Raw genomic sequence first — 14,692 nt, 5'->3', positions numbered from 1 at the left:
AACATTTTGAACTCCATTGTCGTGTAACCAGTTTATAGCTAGCTTTCCAAAGGACCCCAAGCTTCAAGACAACCATCATTCCAAAAGGTTTGAGCTTGATGATCACGAAGACACAGACCTGCTCCAAATGATTGCTGGTCTTTCATCGACATTAAACTTAATATAATTATATATCCCATTTTTTTCATAATTCTCTGGCATAATGCATATTCGTTCTTTAACGTATGTCATCTCCATTGAAATTATTTCTTGAAGATAACAAGTTTAAGGTAAGATGAAATTTGACTAAAATAAATTATATCAAACCCAGAAAAAATGAGTGAAGATTTAGTTACTCTCAGACTATTTTTTTTTAATTGACTCTAATTAATGGCTTTTTTAGATTTATGAAATTAATAAACTCCACTCCATCTTTGAATTATGTTATATTATTGAGTGAATTACAATCACCACCCAGTGTGGTTTGCTTTTATTATACTTTTCTTTCTTTTTTTCTTTTTCAACATTACTTTTAGTTTCATATCAAACTTCTTAGTAAATTTAATAAAAGAAAAAAAAACATTCATTTATGAAAAGAAAAATCAAAGGTAAAAAAAAATGATATTCAAATAGTGACTCCTAACCACACCATAGATATATTATCACACAAATTTTTTATTTTTTTACTGCAATATAAAAAATTAAAATTAATAATCATATATATTAAAAAATCAATAACATCAAGTTTTTTAACTTAAAATTCATAACCACATAATACATAAAAATTGATGGCCTAACCATATATACTGAAATAAATAATATTATCGAACCTAATTGTAATTCATCAAATTATAAACACTAAAAACAATCAATTTTAAAGTACAACAATTCAAATAACTTATAAGTCTAAATTATTTTATAATTAATACCAAATTCAAAATATAAAAACAAATACTTACAAATTAATTATCAAATTGTACTTACTTAAAAATATTTAAAATGATAATACTAATTACATTTAAAACAAACAATATTAAAAAAATCTAAAAAAAGATAAAATAATTAACTTATGGAGTGTTAATCTGTATGTACCATATGCATTGTATGGTACTTACATATTGTTAATCTGTAAGTTGTATAAAACTTAACGGATTATCAGTCCGTAAATATTATATAACGTACAGATTCAAAATTTATAAGTTTTAAACACAAAAAAAATATCAAAGATAGGTTGCAGCTTATTTTTCTCGTTAACAACCACGCCAACCACCATTTGTCGACGTACCTCCATAAGACTTTCACCTCGATCAAAGCCGACACAATGGACCTCTCCTCTTACGAGAATAAACGAACGCGATGAAACCAACCGAATGAATGACTCAACAATGTGAAAGAAAAAGCTACAAGGAAGAAAAAGAACACACGGGGGTATTTTTGAAATATTGTAATATTCTGGATGCACAAGTAATATGCTTGGTACACAAAACAAAAATTATGAGAGGCCGTAGTCATGCAAAGACCAGCAGAGCTTGTAGGCCCACCTTTCTTCCTTGAAGCTTCGTCTTTAAGTTTAATGACGGTAGAACCCACCTTGGACTTGTGTATATAGTTTTCTCTCTTTTTTTTTGTTTTTAAGTTGTTTATGTAGTTTTCTCAATTAGTAGGTCATTCCTCATTTATAAATTAACCATTTTGATCCTTATGATACATTATTAATTAATAATTGTGATTAATATACTTATTAAATTAAATAAAAATTATTAATATAATTTTATAAATTAATGATTTTGATTGCCTGATATATATTTTTTTCTCTCTTTTTTCTTGCACCTTTTTATTTTCTAACCCAGGTATCATTTGGTTGAGAGAGTCAAGGATTAATTTTTAGTTTTATTGTAATCCATGTTTTCCGTACACACCGATCAAAGATTGAATCCATCATATTGATTATCTATCAACCCGTGTTAATTTTTTTGAGGTTTAGACCAAATAAATAAGTTGTGTGTTTATTGCTTACAAAATTTTAAATTCCCTACACAAACAATTTAAAGTCAACAGTCTGCAATGCCTTCACCTTCTCTATTCATTCTTGCAATTTTTGTTTATTAAAAATTAACATTGAGAGCTTCATCTGTTTGTACGTTACAATGATTTGAGCGTAAGACATTACTCTTTTAACGCTACCACCGTCAAAGCCTTCTCCTTTTTACCATTCTAATGGCTTGGCTTTCAAATCTCACTTTGATGGGTTCTGTGTGTTATGTGTGTGTGAAACTGTGAAATGAGTTGGAGATAGAGACAACGGTTTAAGGTTAAGGTTAAGTCTTTTTTGTTTTTTTTGTCTTTGCTATTAGGATGCAAGTTTTCTTGGGCACCCTGTTTGCAAATTTTCAATTGCAGACTGTGAAAATTTCAATTTTTGTTATGTTTTCTGAGTTCCAGATGAAGAATTTCTGGTGGGATTGAGATATTTTGATGATTAATTTCTGAGTTTGATAGTAGTGGGGAATATAGAGATAATTACTCATAAGTAATTACCAATTGTTGGGAGAGAAAGATGAACTTTTTTTTTTGGCAGAGACAAAAAGAGAGTTGTTGATGATTAATTTGTGGTTTTGGTATTAGTTGGGATGAGGGTGTATGTGTATTATGTAGAGATAATTGCCAATTGTTGCGTGTGTGTGTGAGAGAGAGAGGGAGAGAGTTGAGTTCTTTGTTTTTTGTTTGGTGATTCAATAATCTTGCATCATATGGCTGTGGTGAGTCCTGTGCCTGCAACAACACAAAGGATGGGTTCAGTGAGGTTACTTTCTGATGCTGGTGGAGAAATTTTGGAGGAGCCAAATCCAAGGGTGGTTGATCAGCCAATCTATGTTGCTGTGACAAAAGAGGTGAAGGAGAGCAAATTAAATCTAATATGGGCAATACAGACCTCCGGAGGAAAGAGAATTTGCATTCTTTATGTTCATGTTCGTGCAACAATGATTCCCCTATGTATGTATATATACTATGCTTCTCTATGTGTATTTGTTCTTTTTCATACCTTAAATTGCTTTATTCTTTATCATGAAATTTTCCATCAGCTAAACTGACTCAATTTGGGGTCAGTGTAACTGTTTGATATATAATGGATTTGACTCCTCTAAAGTTAAGAGTTGCAATTTTAAGGTGCACTCACAATCACTGCTTAGAAATTATCAGGTGATTTGAAATTAGAACCAAATAAGGCTCATGAGATAATCAAGCCTACTTCAGAAATCTAGTAATAAGGTTCATATGTTGGTGTCCTTTGAATTTCAATATTTAAACTTTATGATGCTGTTGGGTGGCAGTTGTCAAATTTTAGGAAACAAATTTATTGCTAAAGTAGTTATTTTTAGGAAACAAATTTAGCTGTGATGTATAGTAACCATTGAAAATTCTATCTGATGCGCTGTCTTTGTCATTTCTACAATTTTCATTGTTCGATAATGATCCCAAACTTCCATTTTCTTGTTTATAGTGGGAGGGAAATTCCCCGCAAGTACACTAAAAGAGGAGCAGGTTGAAGCATACTGGGAAGAAGAAAGGCAAGGCATGCATGGGATTCTGGATGAATATCTTTGTATCTGTCAGCGGATGGGGGTAACTATTGTAATTCTATATGCTTGTGTATTTAGAAAGTTATCTAATTTTTCACTAATAACTTTCTGATACAGGTGCGAGCAGAGAAACTGCATATTGAAATGGATAGCATTGAAAAAGGAATTTTAGAACTCATCTCCCAGCATGGCATCCGAAAGCTTGTTATGGGAGCAGCATCTGATAAGTACTATAATAGGTAAGAAGCCAAATAAATCCCCAACCATATTATTGTTCTGTTCATTTTTACAGGAAAATTGATGATGATATTGCAAGAAATATTAAAGATGGTAGTATTTTGTAAGAAATAGGATAAATAAATTACTATATCTGTGGACTCAACATGCAAAAAGCCATACTTCTGGGCTTGAAACTTCTCAGCAAAGCATGATATACCTTCTCTGTTTTCAATAATGAGTTCAGTGACTTTCTAGCTGGATCTATATCTCTCCCCTTTGATTCTATTTTCCCCTAAGGATGTTATGGATGTATGGAGCAATCATGTTCCGTTCCCAATCCATATCCACTTGTAACTTAGCAGAAACTGTTTTCTTTCATATGTTCTGATGGTCAACTAATTATATCTTGAGAGTTTCCCAATTTTTATATCCATTTTGGTGAAGTCAATATTATGTTTTCAACGAGCTCACTTGCATGACATTGCAGGAGAATGATGGACCTCAAATCTAAGAAAGCCGTCTCTGTGTGTAAACAAGCTCCAGCTTCTTGTCATATACAGTTTGTCTGCAAAGGGCACCTTATACACACAAGGTACAAGGCCTCCTAAAAGATTAATGTTTTTGATAGTCAGGGATATAGTGTCTTATGAGAGATAAATGTAATTAAGAAGGAAGGTTTATAGTTGCCTAGGAATACTATGCTGAAGCACATAAGATTTTTTTTTCGTATTTCATTATTTCAGTTTTTATTTTTACAGATTTATCTCCCTGTAATTTAGTTTTTTTTTTTTCTAACTCTAATTATGACAGCAAAATTATAGCTTGTAAATATTGTTGGGGTGAGTCTCCTCGTACATACGTATAATCACCTTGTACTCATTATTAGAAAATAAAATATCCAGTCCTGAATCTCCTTTTTCAAGTTGGTATTAGTATTAGAGCATCCAGCATTGGGGGCTCTGCTTCCTCATTCAAACCCTAGCTGTCTTCATTGTTGCTGACTTTATCACTTCTATTCAGTAACCAGTGTATAGCACCTTCAATGCACTCAGGACTTAGTTCCAATGCTTCCATTGCACATCGAAACCTCATTGCCACCACTGTTTTGTTGCCGCCAGCTTCTTTCCTACCAGCAAGCCTACCAGGAGGTGCATCTTCCCCGGCTCAACCAGACCTCCAAATTCCCCACCAAAAGCAGCCTCACACGCTGTAACACAGATTTCTTTCCTGTGTGTTTTTCCGATGCATGACCACTACGTGTTGCCACCTTGGCGGCCATTCCACACTGAACCATTCTCATTTTGTTTGTTTGGTTCCCCTCTGTTGGGACCGTTATCCAGCCCACCCACAAGACCACAACCTTTGGAGCTGTCATAAATTTTCTTACCCTGTAATTTACCTTCCTTTTTTAATTATAATTAATGACAACAAGATTATAGCCTGTAACTATTAGGATTAATCTCCCATACGTGTTTGTGTGTAGTCACCTTGTACTCATTATAAAAAAATTAATATTCAATTCTTAATGTCATTTTTCAAGTTACTAAGCTCTAATTCATAATTCCAAATAGCTTGTTTCTTGATTTAACTAACAACCTGTATGGTATTATTCTGTTGAAATTATCTCTGCCAATGTCTTTGCATTTGGATTTTGGGTATTGAATTACTGATGGAAGTACAATATTAACACAGGGATCGCAGTTCGGATGAAGGTAACGCAGAGGTTGCATCTCCTTTGGTGCAGCAAGTGCCAAACTCTTTGAAATCTTTGAGATCTCTGTCTATTACACTTGGGCAAGATTGCCAAGCAAATATAACCAATCCTGCTCTAGAGTTATTTCGCAGAGTAAGGTCTGCCAATGATGGACATGGAGCAAGCTTTATGGCTGTTTCTTCTCCAGAAGACACTGAAGGGCTTTCAACTCCACGTGACAGGATGGGTACAGAAGTAAGTTCTGATGAATCAGATAGGCTGTCTAGGATGAGTCCTTCTGGCTTGTCAACATGCTCTGACAGTGCAGTTGAACTAGCATTGACCCCAAGTTTGATAAACGAAAGCAGTGAGAATGCATTAGAGTTGACTTTGAGTCGCCTGATTATAGAGGATCTTCATCATTCATCTCCTCCCAGTACACTGGTACACACAAATATTCTTTCTCTTCAGTAATACTTGTGTCTGATATGGAGCATGTGCATATTTTTGTGTTGTGAAGTTTGCAATTGATGAGAGACATTTTGACTTTCTAAATTTGCAATGATGAATAGAGTTTTATTTCTGAAGCTTTATGCTGATGTTTTAAAATAATTTGATTGAACACTTGCAGGATGGTGGAATGGATGATACTACCTACGACCAGCTTGAACAGGCTAGGGCTGAGGCTGAGAATGCTACACTAAATGCATATCAAGAAACTGTAAGGCGTATGAAAGCTGAAAAAGATGCATTTGAAGCTATACGCAAGGTAACTGTTTGGTTGTTGAGTGCTTATTTTACTTCTTCAATATGTAGATGATCATGTTTATGATGTGAATTGTCAATTGTTCATTGTTTGTATCCACTTTTCTAGTTTAAGTTCCTACTGAGTGGGAAAGCATTTATGAATGTATGAATCAACCTTAACCAACGCTAAAGGTGTTGGGACATTTGGGAAGGGGGAGTTAGTTAGGATAGTTAGAATATTAGTTAGTTACAGTGAGTAGTGACATAAATAATTAGGACTGAAGGGTAGGGAATTCATTCAGATTTGTATCATATGTAAATTGAGCTTTAGTTCCTTGTGAAAGGAGAAATCCTTTGTGAAGGGGAAACCCTTGATACATAGTCTTATTCCTTGATACTTTGCAATCAAGAAATACAATCTTTCCTTTCTTTCTTCTATTTTCTAATCTAGGTTCCTAACATCGCTGCTCTTTTGCAATCAAGAAATACAATCTTTCTTTTCTGTCTTCTATTTTGTAATCTGGGTTATAACAAGTAACAGTAGGAATCATTTTAAGTTGTATTGTATATTAATAGGCCGACATTGCAACTTGATACCGCTTCTAATCCTTTTCAATGTTTGAACTGCCCAATTGACAGATTAAAGCTTCTGAAAGCTTATATGCAGAGGAGTTGAACCAGAGGAAAATGGCAGAGGAAAAACTTAGGAAAGAAAAAGAAGAACTTGAGAATATGAAGAGCTTGAGAGACACAGTTAAGGAAGAACTCCGCCTTGCTCTTGATCAGAAGGCTTCACTAGAGAGTCAAATTGCGTCAACTGAACTTATGATAAAGGAGTTGGAGCAGAAGATTTTATCTGCTGTGGGTCTGTTACAAAGCTACAAGAATGAACGAGATGAATTGCAGATGCAGTGTGATAATGCATTGCGAGAGGCTGAAGAGTTGAGGAAAAAACAAGGAGAGGCTTCAGGCACCCATGTGCCTCAATTGTGCTCAGAATTCTCTTTTCCAGAGATTAAAGAAGCAACAAGTAACTTCAATCCATCCTCAAAGATTGGAGAAGGTGGATATGGAAGTATATTTAAAGGTGTCTTGCATCACACTGAGGTGGCTATAAAAATGTTAAACTCCGACAGCATGCAAGGACCCTTGGAGTTTCAACAGGAGGTGGGATGATTTGACATTTATGTGATAGTGTAAAACATTATCTTATTTTGATCAACAATAATTTTTTGGCATGTAGGATGTAGCACTTATCATCTGAAAAATCTTGTGAAAGTTGTTAGATGTCCAAGAGTAAAATAAATTTGGCCTTAATTGATCTTTCTTGTAACTTGCAGATTGCATTATAAATAATCAATATTCGTAAAAAAGAAAGAAAACTGTGACAAGAGTTAGCAGCAACAATTTTAAAAGTGTCTCGAATTTCTCCTAAAATCCAAACTCCCATGTTTTAACATTTTTTTTAAAAAACTTGTGTTTGTTGGTCCTTGGTATAATATATTATCAACCTTGTCTCTAAAGGTATGAATGAAGGGGAAGAGGATCCGTCCATAATTGATGTAAAAAGGATATTTATTTTGACCCCACTTTTGGTTTTGTATCAGGTTGATGTGTTGAGCAAGCTAAGGCATCCCAATCTTATCACACTCATAGGAGCCTGCCCAGATTCATGGGCTCTTGTCTATGAGTATTTACCTAATGGAAGCCTTGAAGATCGTCTTGCCTGCAAGGATAACACCCCTCCGTTGTCATGGCAAGCTCGAATTCGCATTGCTGCTGAACTATGCTCGGCTCTTATCTTTCTCCATTCCACTAAACCTCACAGCGTAGTGCATGGTGACTTAAAACCCTCCAACATTCTCCTTGATGCAAACCTTATTAGCAAGCTTAGTGACTTTGGAATCTGTCGTATATTATCAAACTGTGAGAGTTCTGGTAGCAATATTACAGAGTTTTGGAGAACTGACCCAAAAGGAACTTTTGTCTACATGGATCCTGAATTCCTTGCCTCAGGGGAACTTACTCCAAAGTCAGATGTTTATTCATTTGGAATTATATTGTTGAGATTGTTGACTGGGAGACCAGCATTGGGAATAACAATGGAAGTGAAATATGCATTAGATACTGGAAAGTTGAAATCCCTATTGGATCCTTTGGCTGGAGACTGGCCATTTGTGCAGGCTGAACAGTTGGCTCGCTTGGCTTTGAGGTGCTGTGATATGAATAGAAAGAGCCGGCCGGATCTTTATTCAGATGTCTGGAGGATACTTGATGCAATGAGGGTTTCTTCTGGAGGTGCAAACTCCTTTGGATTAAGTTCTGAAGGGCTTTTACAATCTCCTTCATATTTTATTTGTCCAATCTTCCAGGTAAATAGTTTTGTCAACCTTTGTTTTTTCAGCTCTTCTAAAAAGTTATGTCCCCATGCTGTTGTAGAATCTCCACTCTAATGAACACTTGTACAAGCAAATGAAACTTATCCTAATTCTCATCTGTTTCATTTCAAAGAATTTCATACTTGCATATTCCTAGTGTTTTTTTGTTTTTTTTTTTAATTTTATTTTATTCTATTCCTCTCTTGAGAGCAAGCCGTGGGGCTCGTGGGTTCAAATGCAGGAAACAGCTTCTCCAAATCTTGATGCACAGGGTTGCCGCCCTTTTTTAGGGTTTGGCTCTTCTAAAGCGAGTTGCTTAGTTTCAAGTAGCCAAATCCCCTTTTTTATATCTTTATTTGCTTCACTTGCAAAATATTTTCCAATCAGTCGAATGCTTTGAATATAAAACTGCTATCTAAGAAAATTCTCCCTGGTTATGTTCCTACTTTGCAGGAAGTCATGCGAGATCCACATGTAGCTGCAGATGGTTTTACTTATGAAGCTGAGGCTATACGAGGATGGCTTGACGGTGGTCATGACAATTCACCAATGACTAATAGTAAGCTGGCACATCACAATCTTGTTCCCAACCGCGCTCTTCGCTCTGCAATCCAGGACTGGCTTCAAAACCACTGATCAAGCTCATTATTTTTCTCTGCCCATTTTTATTGAACTGTGTATCTACTGTTTATACCATGTATAGGAAAGAAAGTTGTCATTTCTTTTTGTTACCTTATATCAGTTTTATTTCTTGTGGTTCTTCAATCACATTTTATACCTATCCTCTTGTATAGGTTAGATAACCACGGGATTATCTTACAATAGTTGTAAAGTACATATATATCATAGCATATATGTCAGAAGTCAGAACACTTCTCTGTGATTATCTTTCCTTTTTGGTGTTATGTGATTATATTTAGCATTAGGCAATGTTTGAGTCTTGAGAATATTTATACAAATTTGATAGCAGCAACAATGTATAACTAAATGAGAATCTCAACAGGCAATGATGTGGTTCTCCTTTTCTGTGTGGACTTATCTGAAGCAAATAGCTACACGTAGTGAAAAAGATTAAAAATTTATAGGGAATGTTTGAAAGTGGCTTATAAGCTTACTGTAAGTTTGTTTTAACATTAGTTTCAAAGTGAACTTTACCATTGAGTGTTTAATTAAAGTGTTTATTGGGAGACACCTAATGCTGTGTTTGGTTAATTTAGAGGATGAAAATAGAAAAGATAGAAATAAAAGAGAAATTTTTGTAGTGTAGAAGGTATGAAACTCGTATGAAATTTCTTCTTTATTTCTTTCTTATCTCCTTTAACCAAGCAAAATCTAAATCCTTATGAGCTTTAACCATTTTTTTATGCTTAGGAATTGAATTCATACATCAGAGAGTTTACAATAAGATCATTTCGAACATCAACTGTTGTTTGCACAAGGAACAAAAGAAATGAAAAGGATGAAAATTCTATCGCAGATTTTGTTGCAAAATGGAAACAAACATTTAACATGTACTGAAACAATATTAATTTTTTTAAGAACTTGGGATATCTTTTAGCTGAGAGAGAGGGAGACTAATTTCTTGGTATACAAAGATTTATTTAAGAAACTAATTTTTTTAAACACATTTTTCACTACACAACCAACATGGTTAGCTGACAAGTTCTACACTTATTTAACTACAGTGCCAACCATTTCAAATATCTATTTTTCGTACACAATTTACACACTGAAACTAAACGTTTAAAAAATGCAATTGATTTGGGTTTGTGCGCACAAGCTTGTAAATTTAAGGAGATTTGGGTCAAAGCGGGTTGAAATTGAATTGATGTGATGGGCCATGGGCCAACCTATTATTACATGGCTATAATCACTTACTAAAACCTTTCTATTCAATAGTTTTGATATATTTGTAAATGTTTTCAATATATATTGTTGACCAAAACATTTTTTAATACATTTGTAAATATATCGAGTCTTTATCATTAATAAATGAATCATATGCTTACTTGTTTAAATTTTAGGAATTTTATTTTTAAAATTTTATGAGCCATTAAAAGACTATTAAATTATATTATGACATGAAGTCATATGAAAAATATATGTAGCCGTGGCTTCAGTTGTCAAGCATCTGGGATTGAATCACAATAACAGATTGATGCATTGACTATTAATGCTTTCTGTCATTTTTTTATATACACCGAAAGGGACTACGTGCAAGTTGCTATTTTAAGAAAAGGTTGGGTTCAACCAATTGCACTTTTTTCTTTCTTTCTTTCTCATTCATTGTAACTTGAAAAGGGTACATGATCAAGCAGATTAGTTCAGAATAATTTCAAAAAAAATATTAAAGGATATCTATGTATAAACTCAATCTGATTCTCACTATCGTTGTTAAAGTTTATGACTTTAGTAAAAATAAGAAACAATAATTTTACAAAAACAGGAGGAACATGAAGAAAGAAAGGGAACATCTATGGGTATATTTGGGAGTTGGATTTTGGAGGGGGAGGGGAATGGATGATGAATTTTTCATTTCTATTAAATATTCTCTGCTTTGATAATTTTTTAAACTGAAAGAAAAAATTATAAATTAACATAAATTGAATATTTTAATTAATTAATTATTTTCATGAATATTACATAATTATTTAAATAGGTTATTATTATTGATATTTGTAAAATATTTTATAATATAATATTTTGACTGTGTATTATATTTATTAACCTACATTTAAATTTAGGTCTATTAGTTTAATTAACTAAACTCATTTAAAATGTCTCTGAAAACTCCAACTTTTAAATGGTCGGTCAACCCAAGTGGGCAAGCCTTAAATTTAGGAATTAGATTAAACTCGTGCCTTACAAAACCTTAGACAGCATATTCCCGCCTTTACCTACTATACTTATCAAAATAATTTATTTTTATATTATAAATTTGAGTGAACGAAAGTATTTTTAAGGAGTTATCATCACTCTTATTGAGTCTCGTGTTATCTTAATCTCATATATTAAACATTTGATTTTTTTATTATTTTTAAATATACTACTTAATTTCAATTTTAAATTTAATGTAATATAATATAATTTATATATTAAAAATATTTATTGATTAGAATAATTAATTATATAAAAAAAAATATTTATCCTATCATTGCACAAGTTAAAATTCCAGTCTCTTTAAAATGAGAATGTGTGTAAAGTGATAAAGTAAAAGTATATCTATCTTTAATTTGAATAAAATTATCTCTTGAATTTCAATCTTAATACCCATTTGAGATTTAAATTTATTAATAATGTGAAATTTTATTTCTTGTATAAGTAGCGTTAATGGATTTGGTATAAAATATTCTAATTAACAAAATCCATATAATAAAAATTATTATTATTTATTTTCGTTATTTTTCTTTACTCTATTGATGGTTCCATGATATGTAAGTCACTAATTTTTCGTGATTTTATATTCCACGGGACTATAATTTTCTATTTGGAAATATCTTTATAAATTGACACATAAGATAATGGTTCCACTAGTTCGTTGGAGTCAGAAGTGGATTAAAGGTATGGTAGTTATATCAATCACCATAGTTTTCAATATATATAATATTATTAGTGGGAGATTAAACTATTTGATTGATTGAATCTTCTTTTGAAAAAATAATAATATATTAAGGCGTTCTCATTATATTTTTCGTTGGATCCTAAACATTCTAATACGATCACAGAGAATAATCAAACATAGAATATCCCTAAAAAGCTGCAACTTAGCATAAAGAAATCATTTAAAAAAAGCATAAAGAAATGAAAAATGCGCCTGTAACTTGTATAAACTTAGTATCGATACGTATCATCAAACAAATATTATAACATTTATATGTTAAATATACACCAACACTTTATTAATTCATATTTATACAGAGGGAATGTTTTATTTTAATGTTAGTAACATAGATACTCAATAAAAAGTAAGTTATTATTTTGTTATGTCATCCAATTTATTAATAGGCAAAATTGCAATTTATGAGAATGTGTCTCTCATAACGTGACACATAGTGAGGTAACATCTAAATCATCAAGATGGCGTAATAGTTCTAAAGAAAAACCAAAATCAGAAATTGAAGATAATCGGAAAAATAAAAAATGCAATTTTACCTTATTAATATGATAACAAATTAAAATGTTATTAAATGTTTGTGTGATTTTTTAAATATAATAAGAACTTTTAATTAATTGAATAATATTTTTTTAAAATTTAACATTCAATTAAAAGTTTTTTCAAATAAAACATGTACACAAAAATTCATATTAATTCAAAATCTTTTACTATCTCATTTATATATATTAAATTGGCCTAATATAAAATTTTCAAAATATATTAAAATATAAATAATTTAATTAAATTTTTATTTATATTTAATTTTAATAAAATTTATCACAAATTATCTTAATAATATATAAATATAATTGAACCGATTGAATGAATAAAAAGTATATTTTATATTTAATTATAAAATGATATAATAATTATTTAAATTATATAAGTATATATATATATATATATATATATATATATATATATATTATTATTATGAGTGAGAGAGAGAGAGAGTTTGAACTTGATTAAAACCTTCCTTTAAATATTTAGATTGCCTCAAGTCCACTTGGTTTGAGCATCATGGAGCGATGCCGCTGTGCCGGTGAGGATCACCAGAGTTATCTGGATATATTTCAAATAATAACCAAAAAAAGTGGCGGTTAAACCCCCCCCACTATATGTACAAAAAAAATAATCATAAAAGGTTTCCTTAACTGTCACGTATGAAATTTCTGTCTATCAATTTCACAGACCTAAGGCAAAGAATCTAATTGGATAAAATTAAGAAATTAAGAGACTTACTTGCATGGTTCAAAAAATTAAGGATCTTAATTAATTGAGCATTTTTAATAAATTAAGAGACCAAACTAGGTATTAAACCTTAAAAAAATTTAAAAAGGTGAAAATAATTTTCAATTAAAATAATAATACAGAGTAAAATTGAGTTTAAGTATTTTATTTTTTATATTCTAGTAATTTTGTTATATCGAATCAACACAAAGTAAATTCTGTTTCAAATTTTAGTTACACTCTCACTAGTCACTTCTCACCATTTCAAACATATATGTTTTTTTAGTTTAATCTTCGTGTACTGTCATTATAAAATTATACTTACAAACAATTAGAAATTATAATAGATATAATTTTAAAGTAATTAAAAGAAATTACATATGACAATTTGTAATCGAATAATTATATAAAAACTTTTACATCACCATGCATGCACTATAAAATTATATATTGCGTATTGCTTTTAGTTAATGCTCCAAATAATTTGCATATTTGCCAACCTATTAGTTTAAATTTTCAGTCTCACTAAAAATCATTTATGCCAGCATTAGAAAATTAATAAAAATAGTCTTTACACCTTAAAAATAAGTAATTGATATAAATAAAAAAAATTGATAAATAGTCGCATGTCCACCTAAAACACTTTTAATACCCACTATATGATTAGTGGGTTCGAGATATGTAAATCTATAAAATAATGGTGTAAAGTTTTGATTTATCCAGACATTCAAATATAATTGACTTATTAGTGTTAGGGAAGCTTCATAGGGTTGGTTTGATACATATTTAAGTGTGTATTTGATCTTTTATATAAGATTCATATTTAGTACAAAATTGTGTTAAAGATAACTTGGAAACAACTATTCGTTGTGCTAGGAATCTAGATTCGTGCTTTCAAATACACTATAAAATATTGGAGAGATAGAATAATATAATACAAATAGTTGAGTTATAGCTTAACTTTTTGTATTATTTGTTGTTTGATAATTGATGCATAGCATGATAAATTGTATGTTGTATGCTGTTTTAAATGTTTGGACATTGAATAGAACAATGTAATTTTTTCTAAAATATTTTTTGTGCCATTAATGAGAGAATTTTTGTAAGGAAGTTAAACTAGTTATGATATATTCTCTTTATAATTTTAAAATATAAGTCTAAATTAAAATGTGACGTTTCGGAGAATAAAATATTTATTCTAATTTTACTT

At 31.3% G+C, this 14,692-nt stretch overlaps 1 protein-coding gene across 2 annotated transcripts; it reads left to right on the top strand.

Moving 5' to 3' along the window:
* Positions 1-1,611: 1,611 nt before the first annotated feature.
* LOC114425225 (U-box domain-containing protein 33-like) lies at positions 1,612-9,523 on the top strand. Of its 2 annotated transcripts, XM_028392049.1 has the most exons (10): positions 1,612-2,973; positions 3,482-3,603; positions 3,678-3,799; positions 4,267-4,371; positions 5,472-5,916; positions 6,104-6,241; positions 6,859-7,386; positions 7,827-8,591; positions 8,839-8,923; positions 9,051-9,523. In XM_028392049.1, the coding sequence occupies exons 1-10, from the start codon at positions 2,730-2,732 to the stop codon at positions 9,095-9,097; spliced, it is 2,601 nt and encodes an 866-aa protein (XP_028247850.1). In that variant the 5' UTR covers positions 1,612-2,729; the 3' UTR covers positions 9,098-9,523. The 2 variants fall into 2 exon arrangements, with proteins under 2 accessions (XP_028247850.1, XP_028247849.1); XM_028392048.1 differs by lacking the exon at positions 8,839-8,923.
* Positions 9,524-14,692: the final 5,169 nt, after the last annotated feature.

This window comes from Glycine soja, chromosome 9 (assembly GCF_004193775.1).
Source record: "Glycine soja cultivar W05 chromosome 9, ASM419377v2, whole genome shotgun sequence".
Lineage (NCBI taxonomy): Eukaryota > Viridiplantae > Streptophyta > Magnoliopsida > Fabales > Fabaceae > Glycine > Glycine soja.
This window is presented reverse-complemented; position numbering and strand designations above follow the sequence as displayed.